This window comes from Sarcophilus harrisii, chromosome X (genome assembly GCF_902635505.1).
Source record: "Sarcophilus harrisii chromosome X, mSarHar1.11, whole genome shotgun sequence".
Taxonomy (NCBI): domain Eukaryota; kingdom Metazoa; phylum Chordata; class Mammalia; order Dasyuromorphia; family Dasyuridae; genus Sarcophilus; species Sarcophilus harrisii.
The window spans coordinates 75425852-75439541 of record NC_045432.1 but is presented as its reverse complement, the minus strand read 5'-3'; the positions used below and the strand labels follow the sequence as shown (position 1 = coordinate 75439541).

The following is a 13690-nucleotide window of genomic DNA, read 5'->3' as shown; positions in this document are numbered from 1 at the left end:
GACAGGGGGAGGGGGTATTAATCCATCAAGCAAAAACAATGTCATTGTGCCCTGAAAGTCTCATGCAAATCCTGGCCAGACGTTCCACTGTGCCTGCAATTAGAAAGTAACGAGTTTTTGCACAAAGCTCATATAATCATGAATAGACTTATTCACAAATGATTTGTAGCCCAACATGTCAGAACAGATCTCCAACAGGCCCTCGTGGCCCGCAAAACAGAGCTGCCTCAGCACTTTTGGGGACACGGCCATACACGGGGAATGAGCTCCTTGCCCCCAGTCCTTAGCATGTGGAGGCCTTGGGTCTGATCCAATTCCACCCCCCATACAATCTGGGGCTCCGGATTGGAGCGACAGGGAAAAAACCCAGTAACAGCAAGAACTCGAAGATTACCGTCTAAGATATATCCAAAGGAGGGGTGTTCGTGTCCAAACTGGCTTCCGAGCCCACTGGCTCAACTCTGTGCAAGGCGTGAATGCTCAGCACGCCGGCTGAGAGAAGCTCTGAGTGTGTCTAAAGGGAATGTGGTCCTAAGATGGCCTATCCCAGGTGATTGGGGGCACTCCGGCCAAGCTCCCCCAGTCATTCAGAACGTCTCCCCAACCAGCTCATCATACCAAAGGGGCAAATTTCCTTCTCTGGGTACTTCCCGCCCCCTCTGTAATTTAACTTGTATCACAGACAAGACTAGCTCAGAGGGTCAAAGTGGTCATTCTCTTTAACCCTGGAGGGCTCCCCGTGGGTTAGAAGCATCTCTCCCTGGTCTTACATTTGGTATTGGGGCTTTGCCAGGAGGCCCAGAACGGCTCTGAACAGGAGCAAAGCCCTATAGCAGGAAAGGGCAGGAAGATGCCCAGCATCCAGGCTGGGGAGCCCAATCCTGAGACCCATCCCCCGCTTTGGGCAGATTATGTGATGTCTGGGCATGGGGGGGGGTGGCAAGGATAGTGCTGTTCAGTGACACACGAGCCAGCCAGCCTATCCAGAGGTGCATGTGCCTGGCCCCCTGAGCTGAGGCTCCTGGGTGGTGCGTTCCTCCCTCCCAAGGAGAACTAGGGTCCAGGTAACTCTTTGAAAGCCTTTAATCCCCTTTTCATTAAAAGTATAGCAGTTATGCAGAAACTCTTGGCCCTTTGTCCAAAGGGGAAAGGCAAGGCCATGCGGGCATCTATTTAATGCGACTCTGAGGCTAGGTTAGAGAAAGGCCAGGATCGGGACAAGAGAGTCCAAGCTCCGGTCTCGCAAGGACTTGAGCTTTTGGCCCGAGCCCCAGACTCGGAGAGCCGGGGCGGCAAACGACCAGGATCCCTCCCCGCCGGGCGCTCTCCCCAGGGCCACCTGGGGCATTTCTCTTGGCATCTCCATTAGTATAATGAGAAGGAACGAGACACACTGGTGATTGAGACCCCCGAGAGCAGAGGTAAGGGAGCATAGATGGAGACCGAGACTGTGCTGGCCAAGAAGGGGGTTCCTGCGGAGGGGAGTCATGTCGTGGGAGGCCTATGTGGAGCTCAGAGAGCTTCTCGGGGGAGCCTTCCCTCTCTGCTAGTCCACTCCCACTGCCCATCTCAGAAGGGCCCGGAACCCTCTGCTTTCTGGGGGGAAATGACGTAGAGCTGCATCAGGCAGATTCTGCTCTCAGATGTCTCAGGCCCGGGGCACCCTCCTCACCTTTGGCCTTGGGCAGTAGGCTGGGCGGGGACTTCAGAGGACTGTGGCTCCAGCTCTCAATGACTAAGGGGTCATTGCCCTTCCCTAAGAGGAGGTTGCTGCCTTAGCTCCCTCTTGCTGGAGTTACTGCCTCTGTGACCTTGGGGTTTATAGGCAGATGTGTCAGGGAAAACAACAAGCGTCTGAGGGGGGCGGCCATCAGGATTCCAAAGTGGGCCTCCTCCACCAAGTGGCCTCTGGAGACAGAATTGGGGGGCATCCAAATGACCTTGGCCTTCACCTACTCAATGGTCCTTCCATCTGGTTTGATGACTTTTCTGGGGAGTACGCTATCTCCCAACTCTGAACCACCCCCCCCCCAACAGCCAAGAGACAGTGCCCTCCCGTGCGTCCCTCACAAGCAGACCATGAGGGCAGAATAAGCTCCTAGGGAGCACAGGTTTCGGGGAACAAGTTTGATATCTATTTTACCATCATCTTTGATGAGTCTCTCCCAAAGTGAGTGAGCCAGCCTCCAGAGGCAGCGTGGGGGTGGAGACTGCAGCCAGCGTGGCAGAACAGCCCCTGGGGTACTCACGGCGTGTCTGTGACTCCCTGTTAGGCTGCCACAGCCTCTCCACTCCCTCGTCCTAGCTCACGGAGGCATCAGCAACGGCTCCGAAAACTCCCGAGACAAACGCCAGCGCGCCGGCTTTTCTGGCGACCCTGCCAAAAAATGCAGACCACAGATGAGACACGCTCGGGTGCAGGGCCAGACTTTATCTCGGGAGCTTTCAGGAGAAGTAAACAACAGCCCAGAAGGGGACCTGGCACAGGGCCTCCCTGGAATTCTCCGGGACAGACAGCCTGATTGGCAATTTCCAAAAAACTGCCCCTCTCCACCTCCCTCCTTGCTTTGGGAGTCAGAGGCTCAAACCAAGGTTGGCATTCCGCCTTGGCCGTCGAGTGACAGGCTCGGTCTCTGAGGTCCCGTCAAAGTTTTAGACTTCACGGGCCAAAAAGTTGTCAGGCCCCAGGAGACTAACACCGAAATACAGCCCTCCCGCCCCTCCACCAGCCAAGAGCGGACCCAGGTGGCCACTGTTTTCCTTGAAATAACTCTCCAGCCTTACAAACCCATCCATGATTCAGCCTGGGGACCCATTCCAGAAAGGGAGAGCGGGGCCGGATCACAGGACTGGGGGCAACGGCCATTTGGCAGATAACCAGTTCCCCCAGAGGAAATTCTCAGAGGCTCAATGGGAGATCAAAGTGTGGGGTGGAATCCCCTCGCGGTGTCTCCCCGGAGTACAGAGCGCTGACGCGCTAGCACCAGCTCTAGAACTCTGAAATGGGCCCACGACCCAAGTAATGCAACCTGGGAAGCATCCCCGATTCTGCTAGTGTGGGTGCTAGCCCCACTTGGGATGCTCCCTCAAGCTGTGCTAGGGCAGTTCCAGAGAGGTCCTCACAGGGCTCCACTGCTAACTCGGGGGGCTCAAGGGAACCATGGGGGCTCCAGGTCTCCGTTCCCTCGGTTTACAGGCCCCAAAGCTACCACTGATCACTCTCAGGGCTTCCTATCTGGGTGCATTTCGTAGTCTGGGGGTCATGCCAGAGTGGGACCTACTCATAACCAACCCTCCACATGGGGAAAGAACATTAGTAGGAGAGAGTGTCAGGACTAGACTTGGGATCAGGATTCTGGGCCCGAATCCTGACCCGGCCTCATCCTAGCTGGGAGACCGGGGGCAAGTCGTTTCCTTCCCAGGGATCCCCGAGGATCCCCTCCGTAATCAGAACCAGGAAGCTCATCCAACACCCCGGCCCCAATCCTGAGAGAGGTCCCATGTTCTGAAAAGACCCCCGGATCGTGGGGGCAGTTCATAGAACACAAGTACATGTACGCTAAGGAAGAGATGACAGTAACTCCAAGCGGTCTGTGAGCTTGTGGGGGAGCGTGGCGGGACTGGCGAGGGGCTTCTCCCGAAACCTTCCCATGTGGCCGTGAGGATAGGAATGGTCCTGGTGTCTGGTCCTCAAGTGGGCTTTGAATGCCCACTGGGGCTGTGGGAGGAGAAGGAGCCCTAGCCTTGAGTCAGAGGACCGGCCTCTCCCCTTCCCCAAGACTTACGGTCGTGAGGGACCGAGGGTGGAGCGCCGCCCCAGATTCTGCCTCAGACATTGACGGCTCTGGGAAGACCCCTTAATCCCTGCCATGCTGTGGCCCGCAGGAAGTTTGTAACTGGGGATCCAGGTGCAAGGACCCAGATAGCTCCAAAGCACAGGGATTAAGGCCAAGAAGGCCACAAGGGGTGAGAAGACACAGTCTCTCCAACCCAGTCAGGGAGCAGTTGGGAGGACCCCATTGGCATTCTGGGAAAGTCTCTAAGTCCCTTCTCAGGAGAAGGTTGGTAGATTCATTTTTCAAACGCAAAAGATTCCAAAGGAAATCAATGCTCTTGAAATCCAGGTGGGAAAATGTCAAGAACCCGCCCCGGGTGGGTGGAGTCACGGTAAGAGGCCCCCACTAAGCTGACTGTGCTGTCTCCTTTTCCAGTGTCCTACAAAACGGCATCATGGCTCTACAACTGAGCCGCAACCTGACCGACACCGGGCTGGACGAGTACATGAACGGCACCGACAACGCGACCACACCCGAACCGACCTCGGCTCCTGGACCCATCCGTAAGAACTGGCCCGCTCTCCTGATCCTCATCGTCATCATCATCACCGTCGCCGGCAACATCCTAGTGATCCTGGCCGTGGCCCTTGAGAAGAAACTGCAGACCGCCACCAACTTCTTCCTGATGTCTCTGGCCGTGGCGGACATGTTAGTGGGGTTATTAGTGATGCCCGTGTCCGTTCTCACCATCCTCTACGGTGAGTCTGGGTAGCCGCCCCGGACGCTCCCAGGCAGGGTACCATGAGAGGAGGAGGAGGTAGAGATGTCCGGCCTCGAAATGTTGCTAGCATGTGACGCGGCCGCCAGCTGTAGTATCCTCCCGCCCAGGAAGGCTGGCGGTCACACAGAGGCACTTGGAGCAATAGAGTCATAGGGCGAGCATGTCCTGGCAGTGTGGGGCGCCCCTGAGCGCTCCTACCCTTAATGGGAAAGCCACCCATGTCAATATGTCTCCATTTTCCTCCCAGGGCGCATTGTCAGGAGTTCAGTTCATTGGAGCTTAAGTGGGGGACCCACCCTGGGAGTTTCCCTCTAGCTCCTCACCCGACCTCCCCGAGTTCAGAGTGGTCCCATCTCCCAGGACTTTGGGGCAATGTGCTGACTCGCATCCCAAGAATCACGCTTTGGGGCTGTCTGGGTCCTCACACCCAGAGACTCTCCGAGGCAGAATTGTCACTTGACTGAGCCACAAAATGACAAGAGATGAAGAAGCCAACCAGCCATCCGCTGGTCCGGGACCACCCCCAGAAAGAGACATCCTCCCCCCAGAATCTGGCCCTGGATTGGACACCACGAGCCCACTGGAAACATAGCCATGCCAATGGCCGTGTGTCTGATGCCAGGGAAGGATCCACCTAGCTGCGCTTGTCACCGCCAGCCGTCCCGAGAAGAAGACTCGAGCTGTGGGACCCGAGACCGCGTCCACGGCTGTGCCCGTGAGTCTGGCCCAGCACCCCACCCTGGAAGCTACCCACAAACACCAAGGCTGGCATTCCCGCCAGAACCGGGGGCTTCTGACACGGAAGGACAAGCCAGACGATAAGGCCCTCCCGAGAAGAGTGCCTGGCATCCTGCCCCCCAGACAGGAAGTCACTGGCCGGTCCCCCCAAGTGGGCCAATTGGTAACCAGTGGGATCCCAACGAGCCTTCCTTCCAGGATCCCCGAGTGAAGACCGGAAGCATCCATATGCAGGAAGAGATGCTACTGACCCGGGTGATACCCAGAACAACAGCTTGAGGCTTGTGTCCCGTACCCATGATGGGGATCTCCAGATCCCCTTTGCATCATTTTGGAACTAGACCTGCCCCCCCCCCGACAGCACAGGATAGGTTCAAACAGGGGCTTGCTGCCTTCTGGCTGGCGTGGACCCTCACTCAGAATATATCACGGGATGACCAAGGAAACCCGTTAGAACAAAGCCTAGTCCCAGAATGGAGCCCTTAAGACATTCAGCCTCCAAGTGAAGAAGTCCCGCCTGGGGAGTCCCAGACACCAACGCGAGCACCGCCTCGCAGTAGCCGATGGCCCCGGGGACAACGGGTACCACTTCCCACCAAAAGCTAACCCCCCTCCCGACAAGGAGGCTCTTCTTCCTAACGCTTAATGGGCAGTGTTAGCAGGGATTGCGCTTCTGGACAGCACAGGTAACTGCGCGTTCTGACACCCGCCTCAACTCCGACTCACTTTGTTTTTGTGCATCTTTCTTGCTTTCCCAGAATACACCTGGCCTCTTCCAAAGCAGCTCTGCCCGATGTGGATCTCCCTTGATGTGCTCTTCTCGACCGCGTCCATCATGCACCTCTGTGCCATCTCTCTGGATCGCTACATCGCTATCCGGAACCCGATTGAGCACAGCCGCTTCAATTCTCGCACCAAGGCCCTTCTGAAGATCGCCATCGTCTGGACCATCTCGATGGGTAAGTGGGCCCACCTCCGTCCCTTCGGTGGCAGCGTCTTGCCGAGCGTCCCGGGGGCTCCATGAGCAGTGGCCAGAATTTGGTTGCGTGCCGACTCTAAAAACCTAGTGGGGGAGAAACAGTAACAGGTGAGATCTCCCAAGCTCTTTCCCATTGTGTTAGTGCTCTCAATCGTCCCCCATGCGCCCAGTAGAGTGTCGGAGAGGGCAAAGGTTGCCTTAGCCCAGCCTCTGACGTACAACCAGATTCAAAGATGGCCCTGGGTGACGACCCCGTCCTACCTGTAGACGGGCCCACGATTAATGGCTCCGCCATAGCATCTCTCCCCCCGGACACATGACATAGAGGAAGCGGCCAGGGCCGGAATTGAGGACGCATTAAGAGACGCTATCCAAAATGAGAGCCAAAGGAGCCATGGGAGCTTCTGTGTTAGGAGGCTGATAAAAGGGCTGGAGAGGATAGAAAAGGGCATCCCACTCCCCAGCTGGCAGAAGGGAACCTTGAGTAGAACAACTTCCTATTGGGACCTTTCGAGTGGCTGGCAGACAAGATTTCTTAAGAAAGGTCAGAGAGGGAAAGAGAGGCAGCTATAGATAGGAGACCCAGTAACCACCGCTCCCCCAGGTTTGTGGGTCTTTAGAAATGAGCTTCCCCAGAAAGCCTGTCCTAAAATATTCCAAAAGAGAACCAGCTGGGTCCAATACCCTCCCCCTAGCTACGGGACAGCTGGCACGCCCCACTCTGGATCCACATAGCGTCCAAGGGAGGATGGACCATCTTTCTCCAAGCCTTATTCCTGTGGCTTTGGCGAGCTCCCGTAACAGCGAGCCAGCAGGCTGGTGATCGAGCTCATGCCTGTCCTCTTGAATCAGCCCTCATTTCCCAAACGAAACACACACCCCAGCTCCCCTTTCCCTGCATCAGTCAAACAACCCCAAAGCCTCGGGTAGCTTTGGCCCGAACCCTTGCCCCTCCAAAGTTAGCCTGAGGCATTCTGTAAGACATAGGGGCACAGGCTCACCCTGTCGAGAGTCGCAATCGGGCATCCGGAGTTCCGCAGGACCATGGGGGCCGGGACGTTGCAGGGCCCCGGGCTCAATTCACAAGAACCCTTTTGTCATCTCCATTCTAGCCGTCTCCTTGCCCATCCCGATCATTGGCCTGAGGGATGAGAGCAAGGTCTTCGTGAACGGAAGCTGCACCCTGAACGAACCCAACTTCGTGCTCATCGGCTCCTTTGTGGCGTTCTTCATTCCGCTGTTCATCATGGTCATCACCTACTGCCTGACCATCCAGGTCTTGCAGGGCCAGAGCAGCGTGTTCGCCCCTGAGAGGCGGAGGAAGCGTTCCAAGTTCGGCTGCCTGCGGCGGGAGAGGAGCGCCCACAACATCTCTATGATCCACAATCCCAACACTGGGGGGCCGGTTCGCCTTCTCTCCCCCGGCCATCGGGAGGGTTACCGTAAGGGAACCATGCAGGCCATTGCTAATGAGCGTAGGGCCTCCAAGGTGCTTGGTATTGTCTTCTTCCTCTTCCTGCTCATGTGGTGCCCGTTCTTTATCACTAATATCATGGCGGTGATGTGCACTCAGTCTTGTCGCAAGTCCACTATGGATGAGCTCCTGAGTGTGTTTGTGTGGGTCGGCTACGTGTGCTCAGGCATCAACCCCCTGGTGTACACCCTTTTCAACAAGACCTACCGCCGGGCCTTCCTCAAATACCTTAGCTTTGGGTGGTTGGGGACCACCAAGAGCCCTCCCAGGCAGCTCCCCGTCAGTGCTGCCAACCTGTACCCCAGGGAATACACTGGGCGGGAATACACTGGGAGGGACTTCACCCCCCGGGCCTATGTCCCCAGGGAATACAGCCCCAGCCACCATGAGGATGATGTGCCCCAGATTGTCCCCATTGAGGACAGACCCGTTCCCGAGGTAGTCGAGGTAGTGATCGAGATGGAGCCTTGCTCTCCCCAGCCGGCGGAAGCAATAGGCGAGGATACCTGTACCGTGGTCAATGAGAAGGTCAGTTCAGTTTAAGGAGGTCCGGCCCCGAGCTTCGGCTCACCGCAGAGGAAGTCCAGTCACGTGAACTATCACGGGAGCTTGACTGGCAAGCGTTTCCTCTGCCCCTTTGGGACCCCATGTAAATAGAGCATTCTGAGCAAAGGTGTCTGAGTATGGCTTTGCAACCTTGTACTTTTGCCTCATGCCCACGAGCATGGTCTAAAGTCATATATTTACTGCGCACCTGAGATTTCCAAAAGACCAATTGGCCAAACCCGTCCCGTTGGTGGGCTCCAAAAGGCAACTCCTCCTTAAGTAGCGGAGGAGGAATGGGCCCATCTCTCTTGGGGGCCGCTCATCTCGAAACCCAAAAAGGTGCATGCAGCCGTGGCCCCGGGCCACCCCCAGATCTATCCCACCAGAAGCATGTTTTCTTCTAGCCTGACAGTAAATATACTCTTTAGATCGCCGCTCTCTTCCTGCACGTGCATCATCACGACAAGATGGGGTCGTGACCTCCGACGCCAGCGGGCGCCGTCTCCCCCAGGGCCAGGGCCGGGCCCTGTCGGCCGACGCCCGGACGTCGGAGCCGACTCATTCGGTGCGTGATGACGATGTCCATCCCCCTAAACATAGTGCTGTGCCCCCCCCCAGCAGCTCGGTGGCCGGGTTTGTGAGCGGAAGGACAATAAGAGATACACACACCACTAGCTTTTCACCCCCCGGGGACCACCTTCCAAATTCGGATTTCGGCACCAAGCGATTGGAAATCAGCATTCTCTCGGTGGTCCTCGGTCCAAAATCCTAGTCCCCACAATAGAGCTCGGTGACGCCATCCCAGAGCTTAGCTGCCCATTCTGCGATTTGAGATTCCCTGGGAGGTCGACCCCTTGATTCCACAATTCCCCATCGCTTTAGAGAATAATCGAGCGAGCCAAAAAAAAAAAAAAAAAATCAAAAGGCAGACTTAAACGATACCTTCTAGCCTTATATTGACAGAGATTTTAGGAGAAAAAACAAAAACACTAAATTAAAAGGAAGAATATCAAGTACCTCTCTTTAGGGCAAACTTCCGTAGTCCTTTCTCAAGCCAAGCTTATGGCAGGAGCTCGAAGGGCAACACCTGGCAGGGCGAGAGGAGGAGACTTTCCAAGTCTTAACTTGATTCAGTACTACGGAAGTAGGCCCTTGGAATGTCAATCTATCCAAACGATGATTCGACTCTGGGAATAAAAAGAAATACAGAGTTTCCATTGGATTTCTCAAAGCTAGTTATCTCCTGTTTGGCTCCTTCCTCCCGTTAGCTAGTCCAAGAGAAGGCTGCAGCTCATTTGTGCAAGTGGCAAGCTCGTCATCGTATTACAATCCTGTACAAGAAGTTAAGCCTTGTGACCAATCTGTGTTGTGTTCTAATCTGTGTGTTCTTTGCGGATCTGCCGCTCTCTTAAGGATTCCATTTCAGTTCCATGACCATCCTCACTCAGAGCACCGACACCAGGGCCTGAGAGTTACTCACGTCTGGTCATCCAGTGTGTGCTGTGTGCAGAGTAGACAAGTGTTCTGAGTGGTTGTGTTTCCGTGTGTGTATCCATTTCACACAGATCTGTGGCTTTCCCGGAGGATTCCATGATGCTAGCTTATGCCCGACATTATTTGCACGACCTCCGAGTGTACGTTCCAAACTTTGGAAACTGGAGGTGGCAGAATCTGAAAATCCAGAACCCCTGGGCCTAATCTCACACGGCCAGCCTTGACGCAAGCGGCAGTCCGTGCTCGTGAAAAGTCCAATGTGAGATCACCTAGACAGTGAGAGGAGGAAAACCGAGGGGCGGCGGGAGAGCCGCCACGCTGGGCAAAACCAGCGGGGTCTCGGCCCGCTTTGCAGTACTGCTGGGTGTCGGTCATTTCTTCGAGCATGGATTTCTCCTTTCTGCCCCCCGTCCCCCCAAAAAAACAAAGCGAAAAGGTCCAAGTCAACTTGCCCGTATGCTCCGTCAAACCGCACGTCTAAGCGTTCCAATGACGACCGGATGAGATCCGGCTCGTCTGTCCCAAAACGACGCCGTCTAAAGAAATCCTGCATGCGAACCGCGTGTGTCGCACGATTCCATCTCTGAGTGTTCCCAGACGGCAGAGTAGCTGAAACCGTAAGGGACAGAAACACAACACTTTTTAGCAGCCCTCAAGCCAATTCCAGACCACGCCCCCCCCCTCCCCTGGTTCAGATCTGAAGTAATGAGTATCGGAGAAAATGGGAAACATCTTATTTCTTCTGTCAAATATAAAGGGCAAGCTCATAGCACATGTTAACAGAGATCCTTTGAAAAACCCACAGACTTTTAATTGCACTAGCAATAAACTCCAACGATAACTAGCTTAGAGCACATTTGTGGACAGTCTCCATATTGTCACACAGTAGCATCAAGTAACCCTCATGGTCATGGTTCTCAGATTCCTGTGCCAATCACCAATTCTCTGTGTTCGATATTAAACTTCTATCTATAGTTATAAGTTATCTTAATGTCTATTAACTAATCTGGATGTTTAAAAAAACAACAACAACAACAAAAAAACTTGCCTGCTAGATAATTGCAACCTTAATGTTCAACAGATTCTCTTTATGGATGTATTATTATAATCTCTATATTAATGATAAGAATAAAGCTTGCCTCGTACGCTCCCTCTCCCCAACCCCTTGTCCGAAGGTAATCTCTTGTGAATGATCTTAGGTAACTTGCTGTCGAGATACCTGGTGCTTAAATATATCCCCCGCACCAGAACTTTGTGCTATTTCTCTTAATTTATTAAATAAATAGTAAGTGTTCAATTACTCTTGCTTCTGTGGTTTTTTCTTTCGACGCCGTAACACACACATCTTCACCCGAGCAGACCTAGGGGGCCCCAAGCACAAGTGGGTGACCCCGCCGGGTGGGCCCTCACGGAGGGAAGCCATCTCGGCACCCGAGGAGCGACAGTTCCCAGGGTGGGTAAGGAGCTATCGGAGACGACGGCCGCAGCCGCCCCAACTGTTCCCAGCAGATAGTGGCCGGCAGATAGCCCCTCTCCAGTCCCCTAACAGTGTGAGCATGCTGGTGAGCTTCCACACGCTTCCAGCAAGCACCGATGCCTTGAACAAACCAGACCGTCTGTTACAAGCTATCCCCTTGAGAGCAATGGCCCTAACCTTCCCAGGCACGTCTTTGGCCGGCCCCCCTTTCCCGATCTCCAAATGGGGTTCCCAGATAGGGAACTGTGGCTGGGGGGATGTTCCCCAAGTATTCCTCAGCTGGATAGGGTGTTTTAAAGTCTCGGCACAATCGGAGTCTTCACTAGCTTACAATTACACGAAGGCTTTTACCCATATTAAGACCTTGCAAAAAAAAGCAGCTCCTGGCTGGTTCCTTGGGTGACTGAGCCCTCATTGCTCCTATTTAATCCCATATACTCAATCTGGAGAGCTCTAGATTCTCACCTTGGGAGGTTGCCCTTCTGGCAACGGCAAAGTCACATCCCGACCTTCTGGCTCAGGGCCCTCTCTCAAAACACAGAGTAACCAGAGGGTAAACAGGTCAGCCGTCCCGTCCAAGCATAAAGTAGCGGAGTCCCCCAAACCCCAAGCCAACGTGTCGGTTACCATTCTGGGCTTTTGAGGAGAAGGAGCAGAAAATAAGGTCCACGACCTCTGCTATGCTCTGACACCTGTCAACTCTCAGGGGCGATGAGAAGGAAAGTGAGGTGACCCAGTGGGGATATCTGGGAAAGGGCAAGATACCAAGAGAGATCCTGGATTGCACCCCACTCCCTGAGACTTGCTTTTAGACCCTTAAAAGGAAAGTCAAATCGCTGTGTCATGCAGATGGCTGCATCCAGAAGCATTCCGGGCAGCCGGACCAATCGACTCCCAGGAAACTGTAGGGCAACACAGGCAGCCTGATTCTCTCAACTGAGGCCCACGCTGTCCCACTTGATGCTCAGGGACCATCTGACTTAATGGCTTACAGATAGGCTGATAACTGGCCCGCCCACAGAGTTAGCTCCAACCATAGACCAGCACAGTGGGAGGCACTGGGGACACAGACAAAAACCACTAGTTCTGTCCTGTAAGAGCCAAACAGCCATGGGGCTTGGCTGAGAAGCCCTCGTTACCTTTCCCCTCCCGCCCACCCACCGGATACCCCAAGCCCACCCCGGCACATCACAAATGTCTTCACCTGAAGGTAAAGACCACAGATGGGACCAAGGTACAGGAAGCAACAAAGTTGTAGGGAAGCAGTCCTATTAGTCCGTTTGGGGGGAAATGCGAGTTTCTTTTGGAGGCTGGGAATCGTCACATGAGCCAGATCCTATGGAAGTCAAGATAAACATGAGCACTACCAACAGAGGGAGGAGCACTATCAACAGAGGGAGGAGGATTTAACATCAGTCTTGGCTGGTCAGCACCAGATTAGAGGTGGAGGGTGGCACATGACTCCACGGTACCACCATTCCACATCACTGTAGATTCACACCCAGCCCGCCCACCCGCCCGTCCTCAGAGCAGAAGCGTACAGGCCCATCCTTCCACAGACAAAAGGGGGAGGAGAAAGGCACCATCTCTCTCTAAAGACCCAGAGTACAGCAATATATCCCCCAGTTTTGCTCCCATGATGCATCCCAGGTAGGATACTGGGCTAGGGCTGCCTCAGGTCAACCCCTGGTGGCTTGGCTCCAATAATGGAAAAAACCACGTCATTCGGAAGCCCCTTGACAGGTCTAGAGACACCCTAGCCAAGCATAAAGGGTGTAACCTTCTCCTAGGAGAGCCTTGTTCTTAGGCAGCGAGATGTTGGGCCTGGAATAAGAGAAACCTTAGTTGGCAACTTCTTCAGCTTTTGCCACTCGCAACCACTCTTCCTCTGAGAAATGTGGATGTGACCCTGGGCACACACATCAAACATCCACTGCTAAGAAATCCGAGTTTCACGACCCTCACATTCAGTTACGAAACCCCACATGGGACCAGGAACCACAGCTTGAGAAATTGGACCTTAGCTGAAATCCTGTTTCAGGCATTTATTGGCTATGTGCAATTTCCTCATCCGTAAAATGGGGATAATAACCAGGGAAAGAGAAAAGTCTTGGGGGAAAAAAGCATATCCTGCGCAAAAGGACTAAGAGGATTGGAAAAATTAAACAAGGGATCAAAAATGGAATCCATAAGGAGCAACGACAGCAGGGAAAAAACTTTCAAGAAGATGAAGGGAAACCCTGAACACCCCAAAACTGGGCTTGTTCAGTTGTGTCCAATTCTTCATTATCCCGGATGAGGCTTTCTTAGCAGAGAGAATTTGCCTTTTTCTTCTTCGGAGCATTAAGGCAGAGGCTAAAGGACCTAGCCAGGGCTGCACAGCTAGTGTCTTAGGCTACATTTGAACTCAGGTCCTCCTGACTCC

General features: G+C 54.1%; 1 protein-coding gene across 3 annotated transcripts in view; it reads left to right on the top strand.

The window, feature by feature from the left end:
• HTR2C (5-hydroxytryptamine receptor 2C) overlaps positions 1-9245 on the top strand; it is a 158156-nt gene extending 148911 nt beyond the window's left edge. For all 3 annotated transcript variants that reach the window (XM_031944350.1, XM_031944349.1, XM_031944351.1), the window contains 3 exons: positions 4212-4534; positions 6054-6254; positions 7387-9245. In XM_031944350.1, the coding sequence (XP_031800210.1) occupies positions 4212-4534; positions 6054-6254; positions 7387-8291 (1429 nt within the window). In that variant the 3' untranslated portion in view covers positions 8292-9245. The remainder of the gene's footprint in view (positions 1-4211; positions 4535-6053; positions 6255-7386) is intronic.
• Positions 9246-13690: the final 4445 nt, after the last annotated feature.